Source organism: Crotalus tigris, unplaced genomic scaffold, assembly GCF_016545835.1.
Source record: "Crotalus tigris isolate CLP2741 ecotype Arizona unplaced genomic scaffold, ASM1654583v1 scf7180000024469.1203045, whole genome shotgun sequence".
NCBI lineage: Eukaryota > Metazoa > Chordata > Lepidosauria > Squamata > Viperidae > Crotalus > Crotalus tigris.
Genome location: NW_024100640.1, coordinates 247,040 through 260,055, shown reverse-complemented (window position 1 = coordinate 260,055; position 13,016 = coordinate 247,040). Strand labels below are relative to the sequence as shown.

Here is a 13,016-nt window from a genome sequence, read left to right as displayed (position 1 = left end):
CCTTCTTCTATTGCCCTCAATCTTTCCCAGCATTAGGCTCTTTTCCAGTGAGTCCTTCCTTCTCATTAGGTGGCCAAAGTACTTGAGTTTCAACTTCAGGATCTGGCCTTCTAAAGAGCAGTCAGGGTTGATCTCCTCTAGGACTGACCGGTTTGAACGCCTTGCAGTCCAAGGGACTCGCAGGAGTCTTCTCCAGCACCATAGTTCAAAGGCCTCAATTCTTTTGCGCTCAGCCTTTCTTATGGTCCATCTTTCACAGCCATACATTGCAACTGGGAAAACCATGGCCTGGACTATACGCACTTTTGTTGGCAGGGTGATGTCTCTGCTTTTTAGTATGCTGTCTAGATTTGCCATAGCTTTCCTCCCCAGGAGCAAGCATCTTTTAATTTCTTGGCTGCAGTCCTCATCTGCGGTGATCTTGGAGCCCAGGAAGATAAAATCTGTCACTACCTCCATTTTTTCCCCATCTATTTGCCAGGAATTGAGTCCTCAGCTTATAGAGCCCCAACTTTCTGTGGTTAAGCAAAACAGTTGTTAAGTGAACTTTGCCCTATGTTACAACCTTTTTTGCCACAGTTGTTAAGAGCATCAGTGCAGTTGATAAATTAATAACAGGGTTGTTAAGGGAAAGCTGGTGCCCCCCCAGCTTTGCTTGTCAGAAGATCACAAGAGGTGATCACATGAAATATGAATAAATATGAATCAGTTGCCAAGCGTCTGAATTTTGATCAGATGACCATGAGGATGCTGCAACAGGGGTAAATAGGAAAAATAATCATGTCACTTCCCCCCCCCAGTGTCATTATAACTCCGAATGATCACTAAATGAATGGTTGTAAGTCAACCATGATGGCAGGACCATAAAGTAGATGTCTCCCTCCTGCTACACCACGTAGTTTTTTTTTTTTCCAGTAGGCTTGCAACTGCTAGATGGATTACTTAAGCATACCGTATCGTAGCATTCTTAACGTTTCTATTAGGCTCAAAGAATCACTCTACAATATATTGTAGTTCAGAAGATATATTGTCCAAGCCTATACACAAGAATCTAGTTGATTAAAGTTCAGCACTAAATTGGCATCAAATAAAGGTCAGGAGACGGCTGGACTTGGAGTATTTGTGGACACATAATGATTCAAGGCTGATGACTTGTTTAATTCCACCCTCATCCCACCCTCACCACCCTACCTCTGCCTGTGCTTCTACAGTTGCTAGCCAAAGATGCTAACTCCATCTAAGTATTTTGCGTGTATGTAACCAATATGAGACCTTCATTTCTTAACCTTGGCAACTTGAAAATGAGTGGATCTCAGCTCTTAGGATTCCCAGCTTGCATGGAGTTGAAGTCCACCCATTTTTTAAGTGGCCAAAGTTGAGAAACACTTCCCTTGGGCAAATGGAGCCTTTGAATTCCAGCATAAATAGCCACTAGAGGGCAGGAAAAAAAGGAAGTAAATTAAAACAAGCTTTCTTTAAAGGAAAAAGAAGTTGATTTTATACGTAGATGACCCTTCTCCTTCCTTACAGGCATACTTTTGGAAAAGACACTCCCACCTCATGGGTGATGCAACACAGGTGTTTTTACAGTGGAACTTATACTTTGAACAAAATAAATCCAATTTTCCTTTTCAAACAGTCTAGTGATTTAATCTACTGAGATTATTAGGGGGAGAAAGGCAGGCTCAAAAAAAAATCTTCTGCAAAAAGCAAAACAGGTAAACAGATTAGATTTATCTTAATCCATTTGCTCTGTTTATGCATTATGCATGGCTGGGGAAGTGAGGCAGAGGTAGTGAGAATGATGAGAATCTATATATATATATATTTAAACTAGGAAACACTATACAAATATTTTAAGTAAGTAAATAAATAAAACCCTGCATGTTATGGGCAAAATGAGGATCTCTGGCAGAAGGGGGTAGGACTGGGGCAAGTGCCAAGGCATTGTGCATTTCTTCATTCCTCATAAAGGGTGACACCTCCCCAGCATGCACCCAGGGGGCGGGGCCAATGCGGCAGGGGCTGGTTCCTCGTTGTTTCCAGACAGCCTTGTGGAGCTAAGTCTGAATGGGTTTCAGCATAGATGGCCACCACAAAATTGTACATTGGCTCCCGGTCAGCCTGGGCCAGGGCTAAGGCAGCAGGGGCCGTTCCCTCACTGTTTCCAGAATGGCTTCGCGGGCCACATGAAACCACTTCGCGGTCTGCATCCAGCCCCCGGGCCTTGTGTTTGACATGTCTGTCATACGTGAAGGAATTAGTATGACATTGTAAAGCAACTCTCTTACACCACAGAGAGAGTTGCAAATTGCAGGAGAAACACGCAAACCCTGCAATGTGCACACTGCAAATTGCAGGGGAAACATGTATGGATGCTTGGAAAGATGGAAGCTGACATTTTGGAAGAACTGGGGAGAGTCTAGGCTGCAGGAGGTGAGCAGATGTTCACATTCGCCACAGTAGGCCAATTGTTTCCAACTGCTCAACAAACATTTGGTGCCTTAGATTCTCTGAACCATTCCCTGGCTTCCTTAGAGTCATGCACGGGCTGAAAAAATCTTGGCAGCCTTCGAGAAAAAGTGGAACAGAGGGTGAGGGAGAGATCAAACTGTGTTGAAATAACAAAGAGTTGTTTCTCCGCACTGTGAGACTTAACACAGTGTATCCTTCACAGTTTCCCAGGGTACCTTGGCACAAAGCAAGTAACGAGAGAAATGCTGAAGAGGCTTTTAATTCTTGCTTATGGGGAAGTGGATTGCATTACTATTATGAGATAATGAGATTCGGAACCCTTGTTGCTGTTGAACCACCTTTGGCAAGACCAAGGGGCAATGGGGAGAAAAAAAAACCTTTTTTGATGGGAGACTTCTATATAAATTAAGAGAAATCAGAGTTTCTAGCAAAGAACTAAGTTTCGATTCATGTAAGTTCAGAGAATTAAATTGCCATTCCACTATCAGATCTGGTGATTCAGGAGAAGAATGAAATGTCCTTGCTCAGAATGTTCTATTCCCAGCATGGTTAGACTTTGCCCATGTGGAGTATAAAAATAAGGTAAATTTTCATCTTAAAAAAAGATCTTATTCTCTGCCCCTCTGTATTAATCAACTACATCAATGAAACTTGTACCACAGGGTATTAATTGTAAAATAAAGCCACAATAAATATATCCAGGTTATAAACTAGACCAGGGGTAGGCAATGTTGGCTCTTTTATGACTCGTGGACTTCAACTCCCAGAATTCCTGAGCCAGCATAGCTCAGCTTGGAAACCTCTCCCTTTTCCCTCAGCACGGCTGGCTCAGGAATTCTGGGAGTTGAAGTCCATGAGTCATAAAAGAGCCGAGGTTGCCTACCCCTGGCCTAGGCCTAGGCCGCTTTATGACTCGTGGACTTCAACTCCCAGAATTCCTGAGCCAGCATGGCTCAGCTTGGAAACCTCTCCCTTTCCCCTCAGCATGGCTGGCTCAGGAATTCTGGGAGTTGAAGTCCACGAGTCATAAAAGAGGCAAGGTTGCCTACCTCTGGCCTAGGCCTAGGCCGCTTTATGACTCGTGGACTTCAACTCCCAGAATTCCTGAGCCAGCATGGCTCAGCTTGGAAACCTCTCCCTTTCCCCTCAGCACGGCTGGCTCAGGAATTCTGGGAGCTGAAGTCCACGAGTCATAAAAGAGCCAAGATTGTCTATCCCTGAACTAGGCCCTAGTCCAGTGGTGGTGAACCTATGGCACAGGTGCCAGAGGTGGCACTCGGAGCCCTCTCTGTGGGCACACGTGCCGTTGCCCCAGCCTTGCCTCCCCCCACAACCCCCTCCTCTCCAGCAGCCCCCCCTGAAGGAGAGTCACCCCCGAGCGTGGTCCACACGGAGCAGCGCAGCCAAGGACAAGGCAGCCAGGCAGCGTAAACAAGACTCTGCCCTCACACCCCATCACGCAGTTGATGCTGCAAGGTACGGGCAGAGGGTTGTGGCCGCCATAGCACTGCTGAGCTGCCTGGGTGATCTATAGTGGGCCCTGGAGGCAGTGATGGTCCTTTGGGCAGGGGGGGCAGAGCAGGAGCGGGGCAGGAAGGTGAAGCAGGGGCGGGGCCAGTTTTTGGGCATTCGGTCTCTAAAAGGTTCGCCATCACTGCCCTAGTCACTTCTTCTAGTCCAACCCTTTGCTCAAGCAAGAAACACTATACTATTTCAAACAAATGGTCATCCAATCTCTTCTTAAAAACCTCCAGTGTTGGAGCACCCACAACTTCCGGAGGCAAGCCCTTCCACTGGTTAATTGTCCTCACTGTTAGGAAGATTCTCCTTAATTCCAGGTTCCTTCTCTCCTTGATTAGTTTCCATCCATTGCTTCTTGTCTTGCCTTTAGGTGCTTTGGATAGGTTGACGCCCTTCTTCTTTGCGGCCGTCCCTTAAATATTGGAACACTGCTATCATATCAACCCTGGTCATTCTTTTCATTAAATTAGACATACCAGATTCCAGCAACTATTATTTGTATGTTTTAGCCTCTAGCCCCCTAATCAGTGGTGGGATTCAGCTGGTTTGCACCACTTCGGCAGAACTGGTAGCTAATTTTTTTGTTGCCCAGGCCCAGAATGGACTTCCGGAAGCAGCATCCACACAGAGAACCAGTTGTTCACATATTTGAATCCCACCACTGTCCCTAATCATCTTTGTTGCTCTTCTCTTCTTAGGGTCTCAACATTTTTTTTTATATCATGGTGACCAAAACTGGATGAAATATTCCAAGTCTGATCTTACCAAGGCATCAGACTAGTTGGTAACTCTGCCAGTATCAAAAGAAAAACAACTGCCTTAGTCTTAAGGTTCTAGTTTTGAAACCAAAAACTAGCTGAAATTAATTCAGTTATTAGATTCCACCGTTGAGTTTGAAAGCTAAACTGGTAGAGTGAAAAGTCCAAAAGAGGTGTTCCTTATCTTAAATTTCAGCATAGGAATAAATACTTAGAGGAGTGTATGTGAGACAACATATAATACTTAGAGGAGTGTATGTGAGACAACATATAATGGTTTGGAGGAATTCAGCAGCCAATAGATGAAATATCTGTAGCTCAGTTGAGCTACACAGTTCTGTGAGATCCTTGGGGGTCTAGCACTGATGATGTTACCTACTTGGGCAATGAAACATCTGCAAGAAAACAACCAAGCTCAGAGCAACAAGGACCCCAATAATAGACATTTTATTTAGAAATCTGGATTTTATATGTCATTTAGCTTACAAGGACCTGAATCAAACCATTTTTCTATGCTAGGTTTCTCCCTGGTCTCTGAAAATGCTGGAACTTTTTTGAAGTTATGGAATTTTTGGTCTGATCAGCACCTGTTATGGGATTTTGAGACTGATTGTACAATTAAGATTGTACAATGTTAAAATAGTGGAAAACTCCATTAGGGTTCATCATATTTTCTTCCATTCCTTTGAAGACATTTTGAAATAATAGAAATAATAATAATAATAATAATAATAATAATAATAATAATAATAATAATAATAGAATTGCACACATACGCACAAAACACCAGCAGATCAGAATTCAGTATTAGAACTTAATATATTTCTTACAACCTTAACAGTAGAAATATACCCATTTTAGTTGCCCGCTATTGTCTGGAGTATTAAATGTGTGTATTCCAAATACCTGTATCTCATTGCTTTGGGATACAGGTTTTTCTCATCAGTCTTTTTTGAGGTCCACATTTTCATTCACTGTTGTTTCTACTGTCTTTTGCTGTGGGTCTGTACATTTCTGAAAGGTGGCCATTTCCTTCTGCTCAGTTTCTTCACTTTTCTCTTCTTTGGCTTCCAATTCTAGGTCCTGCCTTCCCTGATCCTTGGCCTGTTTCCTTAAAACGAGGAGTATAAACACACATGGGATGTAGGACACTGCTCGGAGAGCTGATGGCAATCCAAGGTATAACAATCTAGGAAGACAATTTGAACTGCATTAATACAAGGCAATCTCCAGACACTGGAGGCACGCTGGCTGAGGAATTCTGGGAGTTAAGGTCCACAAGTCAAGGGGTCTTCAAACTTGGCCCTTTTATGACTTGTGGACTTCAACTCCCAGAATTCCTCAGCCAGCTTTACTGGCTGAGGAATTCTGGGAGTTGAAGTCCACAAGTCATAAAAGGGCCAAGTTTGAAGATCCCTGGGTTAGAGAGATGGGTTGAAAGGACAGACTAATTGAGAGTGCTTTATATAGGAAAAGGAAACCCATAATTGCCTTTTAATATGATGTCACATGTTGTGATATAATATGATTCAATAGGAATAATTTGCTTGGTAACAATATTTGGAAAAACGTCCTGCAACAATAGTTGACCGCAAGCTGAATAATGTGTTAGACCAGACCTTGAGTAACTGCTTTGTCTTGATATCACGCTAAAAATTGAATGGAATTCTTTGAATCTAGGAATGAAAATGGATGTTTCCAAAATATTGCAGAACAAGAACAAATGGACATTTTTGTTACATCAAATGAGCATCAAACGTCTCATTAATACTCCATGTGAAAGAAGGTCAAAGACAGCAAGGAACCCTTGCCTTAAAGCCTTCAATGATATGATTGTTTGTTTGTTTCTTTTATTAAATTTAAATAAATGAGAACCAAAGTACAAATTTGCCAAGATTCTGCATTGTAATCCCTTACTTATTACAGTGTGAATCTGCAAGAATCTTGCTTTCCAGGTAGGAAATCTCTGTGGGGGGACTTGACAGAACGATTCGGTCAGACTAGACCTGATTCAACAAAGGAAGGGAAAGGTGAGACGCAAATGTAGAGGTGGATTATATGAACCAACAATGACAACAATCAAATAGTCATACCTGTATCTGTCACTATCATACATCCGACATGCCCCTATTCCACCACAAGTCTTTGTTCCCCATTTCAAACATGTGCTGTCAATCATAGCTCCAAAATAAATAGGTGATGGGATTCCAGCTACATGGGATATGACATAAAGGCAAGAAAAGTCATTTTCAGTTACCAAAGTATTTTGCTGTTTGTGATATAAAACTGCTTTCTTGTACACTATTCTCTTTTTAGATGGGAGCTACTAGCATCAAGAACCAGTTAAGTGTAGTGCTTAAGGCAGGGGTAGGCAACTTTGGCTCTTTTATGACTTGTGGACCTCAATACCCAGAATTCTTGGACCAGCCATGCTGACTCAGGAATTCTGGGAGTTGAAGTCCACAAGTCATAAAAGAGCCAAGGTTGCCTACCCCTGGCTTATGGCCATGGGCTAAAATCCAGGAGACTGTGAGTTCTAATTTTGCCTAAGGCACAAAGCCAGCTGGGTGACCTCAGGCCAGAAACTGACTTATTCCTTTCTGTAAAAAACTGATGTGCAAATCAAGAGATTACAAATTCAGAGCAGGTATGTCGAGTGTTATGAGCTTAAATAAAACATCCAATGCCCTGAATCTGAACTTGGAAGAAAGAAGGTGCATTGCCTTAAATTTTCTGAGAATAATGAGAACTTAAAGAAAATCCTTGCTCTTTCGTTTTTGTTCAGGGACAGAAAAGTAGATGAGGTGGTAATCTGTGCTGAGCGCTATCTATCATCCAATCTAAAAGAAGAAATAAAAGAGAATGCTTTTCTACTATTATTTCAGAATGAAGCAAGCCCTACTGGATGAAAAGATAATAACATAGAAACATGGATCCCAAATGACAGTAGCATAAAATGAATGCTATTGAATACAGGACTAGCAGTACTTCGAATATTTCAGGGCATGTGGGATGCTATAGCACAGTGGTGGCGAACCTTTGGCACGTGTGCCAGAGGCGGCACTCAGAGCCCTCTCTATGGGCACGCGTGCCATGCCCCGGAGATGGCAACCATCCCTTTTCAACCAGCTGCCTGCTAATTCGTCAAGGTCCCATGTGGTCGGATGCATCCCAGCATGGCTGGTTTCCCTCCCCAGTGTCCCATCCCTCCTGGCCTCGCATTTTCCCAGGCACGACTCACTGCATCACCTCCTCAGCTGTCGGCCGGCCTTCCAGCTCAGAGGTGGCTTCTCTGAATTGCTGGTGGCAGGCTGCAGAGCCCCAGAGTGTGCCGGTTGAGGGGCCGGCAGGCTATGGCTGCTGATGGACACTGTCGGCCCCCATGCGCTCGCTGGCCTCTGTGTGCGGGGGGCGATGGTGTCAGGCAGCAGCCGCCCTGGCCCCTGCTTCACCTTGCCCTGTGACAATGGCACCTCCACTCTGCCTCGCCTCACCCTGCAAAATGAGCCTCCTGCCCACTGCCCCACCTGCCAGAGATCCCCTGGATCTCCCCCAACCCAGCCCGGCCCCCACAGGCATCCCTCCCCATAAGCAACATCAAGGTGACCACGCCCACCTTGGCCACACCCACCCAGTCTGCCATGACCACCACAGCCACACCCACCAAGTGGGCGACGCCCACCTGGCACCCGGTGATAAATAAGTGAGTTTTGGGTTGCAGTTTGGGCACTCAGTCTCTAAAAGGTTTGCCATCACTGCTATAGCACCTGTTTTGCAATTCTCTAAAACAGCAGATCTTTTTAAAGGATCACATAACATAATCCCAGGCAGGTATGTGTTTAGTTTGCCCATAATACTATCTAAATGCTTTCATGTGCTCCAAAAAAACCCCCCCTTCTTTCCTTCTTTCCTTTTAATCCAAAGTTTTATCTAGTCCTTTTGGGTAACATAATTCAATCCTCACATTTCTGGAAGACCAGAAGCTTTGTCCATCTTACCTTTTGTAATGGACCCCTTAGATTTAGCTAAACTGTGAGACATGATTTCGCTTTGTTTGGTTAAAGATGCTGAGCCTGTCAGCTGGAGAATTGACAGCCTGGGTTTGAGACCCAAGCTCTGGGCAACGGGTGAGCTCCCATTCCTTGCTCCAGCTCCTGCCCACCTAGCAGTTCGAAAGCATGCAAATGCGAGTAGATTAATAGGTACCAATTTAGCGAGAAGGTAATGCATCTTTGGCACATAGCCATGTTGGCCACATGACCATGGAAATAGTCTTCAGACAACGCTGGCTCCCTCAGCCAAGAAATGGAGATGAGCATTGTGCCTTAGAATTGGACATGACTGAAAAGGAAAACTTCACCTTTTTATAGTAAGTACAGAGTTCAGAAACCAAGAGTTGGAAGGGACTTTGGAGGTCTTCTACAACTCCCTGTTTGAGCAGGAGACCTGATACCATTCCTTTCCCTCCTCATTCTCCCAGTCTGCTGTTTCACTAACCCTATTGAAGCATGATCTCAAAAGACATTTTTGCGGGACTGCTTCACAACTTAATCCCAAGGGATATGATTTCCTCTTACCTATTCTCTCTGTGGAGTGCAGCTTAAACTAACAACCCTCTCTTACCAAAAAGTCTTGCTGTCAGGGAGTGGAGACCAACACCAAATGACTTCTCCTCAGGCTTTAGGGATCTGGAGAACAAGAGCAATTTTGAGAAATGAATCAGAATAGCAATATCATTTAGATCAGGGGTGTCAAACTCAATTTCACTGAGGGCCGCATCAGCATTACAGTTGCTCTTGGGGGCCAGGTGGGTGTGGTCAGAGGGGTGCAGCCTACTGGGTGGGTGTGGCCAGAGTGGGTGCAGCCTACTGGATGGAATGGGTGTGGCCTACTGGGTGGGCATGTCCAGTTCTACATCATTTGCATCAAGGGTGCCTGTGGGGGCCTGGGCAGGAGTGGGACAGATCTGAGGGTCTCTGGCAGAAGGGGGTGGGACCGGGGCAAGTGCCAAGGCATGGTCCACCAGGGCAAGTGCCAAGATGGCACCACAAAATTGTACATTGGCTCCCGACTGGCCTGGGCAGGGCCAAGGCCGCAGGGGCCATTCCCTCACTGTTTCCAGGATGGCTTCGCAGGCCACATGAAACCACTTCGTGGGCTGCATCCGGCCCCCAGGCCTTGTGTTGACATGTCTGACTTAGATTTACCAGTATATACTGGTTCACAGTGCTTTACAGCCCTCTCTAAGTGGTTTACAGAGTCGGCATATTGTCCCCAATAATCTGGGCCCTCATTTTAACCACCTCGGAAGGATGGGAGGCTGAGTCAACCTTGAGCTGGTCAGGATCAAACCCCTGGCTCTGTGGGCAGAGTTAGCCTGCAATACTGCATTTTAACCACCGCATCACCCACAGCTCATATATTTTTTTTTTTTTTTGAAAAAACAGAGTTGCCTGCACAATTCAGTTGCACTCTTTGTTGATAAGCTCATGATAGAAGTTGGAAGGATGAACAGCACATCCTTGAGTTCTCATAATTTTTTGCTACTTCCCATTTTTCTGCTCCCGGGCAGAAAAGTCCACTGGCAAACCAGGAACATGCAAAATCTCCATCGTTTGCATAAACCACTTTTCTCCTAAACGGGCAGATTCTTTCACTGACCTGCCAAAATCTGCTCTAACCTGTATCTCTGACCCATGATCCAGCTAAACAGTTAGATTCATTTTTCTAACCCAAACACAGAGCAGAATGCAGAATAAACATAGACTAAATACAGAATACAGTATACAGACTAAAGACTAACAGAGTTGGAAGGGACCTTGGAGGTCTTCTAGTCTGACCTCCTGCTCAAGCAGGAAACCCTATGCCATTTCAGACAAATGGTTGTCCAATCTCTTCTTAAAAACTTCTAGGGTTGGAACATCTACAACTTCTGGAGGCAAGCCCTTCCACTGATTAATTGTTCTCACTAACAGGAAGTAGCTCCTTAATTCTCTTAATTTTTAAACAGAGTTTATGTTGGAATATTCATGAGCAGGAAGAGTCATGGGGTAACTCAGTCAGCCAATGTGAGAAAAGTGCTACTGAGTCTGTGCAAAAAAGGTATTGAGTTAGGAGCTGGATTTTTTTATTCAGTCTCAGGTCTGTCTCTGTATCTCTCTGTAAGAAGTCTTCATTGTGCTATGTTGCTGTAAAGAAGAATGTATGGTATTGTAAATATTTTGATATGAATATAAAGAGGTTATTTGAATCAGCTAAACGCAGTCAACTGTGAGAGCTTCTGATTTATTTTTTCACCAACAGAGAAATTAAAATTCTCTAACAGTTTACCCTTCTCCTTTTCTTACCTTATGAGAACCATGTAACCTGGCATGGCTCCAAATGAATAAATCAAACAGCAGATTAAGGATAAAATTAAGAAATATTGCAGCATTGTGTCACACGTCTTCCCTCTGTGGCACTGTCCTGGCAGTGCCGAACCGTTCCCCAGTAGAAATCCTGGTGCTGAAATGCAGGAGCAGTTTGCAAGGACCTGTCAAAATATCAGTAGAAACAATTTAAGGCTGTATCTTGAGTAGCTTGCTCTTAATCTCCAGGGGAGACTGTTGGAGGCATTATACACCAACTTAGTCCTCAACCTATGACCACAAGGGAGCCCAAAATTTCCATGGCTAAGCAAGACAGTTGTTAAGTGAGTTTTGCTCCATTTTATAACCTTTCTTGCCACTATTGCAGTTGTTACATTAGTCACACAGTTGTTAAGCAAATCTGTCTTTCCCATTGACTTTGCTTGTAAGAAGGTCACAAAAGGGGATCATATGACCGCCACAGGAGGCTGCAACCATTATAACAACAACAACAACAACAATAATAATAATATACCATCAAACATCCACATCTGCCTATCCCAGGTCCTTGGTAAGGACTCGATAGGTAGACAAAAATGCCAAATCCAGTCTGAACATCTGGCTGACTGTGCGATGATTAATAATAATAATAATAATAATAATAATAATAATAATAATAATAATAATAATAATGTTGGAAGGGACCTTGGAGGTCATCAAGTCCAATCCCCTGTTCAGGCAGGAAACTTATACCATTTCGGACAAATGGCTGTCCAGTCTCTTCTTAAAAACTTCCAGTGTTGGAGCATTCACCGCTTCTGGAGGCAGGTTGTTCCATTGGTTAATTGTTCTAACTGTCAGGAAGTTTCTCCTTTGTTCTAGGTTTCTTCTCTCCTTGATTAGTTTCTATCCGTTGCTTCTTGTCCTGCCTTCAGGCGCTTTGGAAAATAGCTTGACTCCCTCTTCTTTTATTATAAATATGAGCAGGTTGCCAAGCATCTGAATTTTGATTATGTGACCCACGAGGATGCTGCAACAGTCGTAAATGGGAAAAATGGTCCCAAGTCACTGTTTGCAGTGCTGTTGTAACTTTGAATGGTCACTAAATGAACAGCTGTAAGTCAAGGAAGGTAAGTGAAGGTTCGTTCTCCGAGCTTGTGGATTGGTTTCTTAACGTTGGTTTCTGAACGTTTCATTACCAGGCTAGGTAACATCTTCAGCAGAGTTTAGGGGGTAGTCAGTGTTCTTCTCTTTATAAGGGCTTCAGGTGTGGGTGTGTGTCAGGTGAGGGTTGGTGATGAGAAGAAACCTTCACCCTCATCCTACACCCGAGCTACAGATATTCGCCACTGTCCATTGATACATCCCAGTCATCTACTAAAGATCTTTATCTCCAAAAGACTTATGAAAAAGGACTATTTCCAAAAGGTAAAAGACTTGAAGACACATGGGAGATAATTTGGGTGAGGAATGTTAAATTTACTCAAGCTCAAAATTTACGAGAAAATTTTTACAAAATTGATCCACAAAAGATGTCTCGTATGTATCCAAATGTGCAGCCCAAATGTTGGAGATGTGGTTGTTTGGATGCAACGTATTATCGTATCTGGTGGTCATGTAGAAATATAAAGGCTTTTTGGATCAAGATTTGGTGGAACATTCAGAAGATTTTTAATAGAAGGATAAAATTTACACCGCAATTGTTTTTGTTAGGTATTATTGCTGATTGTGATGGCAAAGAGATTATTTTAATGTTGAACTTAATCACAGCGGCAAGGTTGCTGATTGGGCAATATTGGAAGAAGGATTCTTTGCCTACTATAGAAGAATGGTTTCTTAAAGTTTCTTATTTATCAGAAATGGCAAAAATTTCGGCTTATCTGAAAGACCATTCACAAGAAAGATATATTTCGGT

At 43.6% G+C, this 13,016-nt stretch overlaps 1 protein-coding gene across 4 annotated transcripts in view; it reads right to left on the bottom strand.

Moving 5' to 3' along the window:
• Positions 1 to 5,554: 5,554 nt before the first annotated feature.
• Positions 5,555 to 13,016, bottom strand: part of SLCO1A2 (solute carrier organic anion transporter family member 1A2) — a 35,757-nt gene continuing 28,295 nt past the window's right edge. For all 4 annotated transcript variants that reach the window (XM_039332932.1, XM_039332931.1, XM_039332929.1 and 1 more), the window contains exons 12-15: positions 11,102 to 11,286; positions 9,378 to 9,442; positions 6,848 to 6,965; positions 5,555 to 5,943 (exon numbers count right to left, since the gene is read on the bottom strand). In XM_039332932.1, coding sequence (XP_039188866.1) covers positions 5,697 to 5,943; positions 6,848 to 6,965; positions 9,378 to 9,442; positions 11,102 to 11,286 — 615 coding nt within the window. In that variant the 3' untranslated portion in view covers positions 5,555 to 5,696. The remainder of the gene's footprint in view (positions 5,944 to 6,847; positions 6,966 to 9,377; positions 9,443 to 11,101; positions 11,287 to 13,016) is intronic.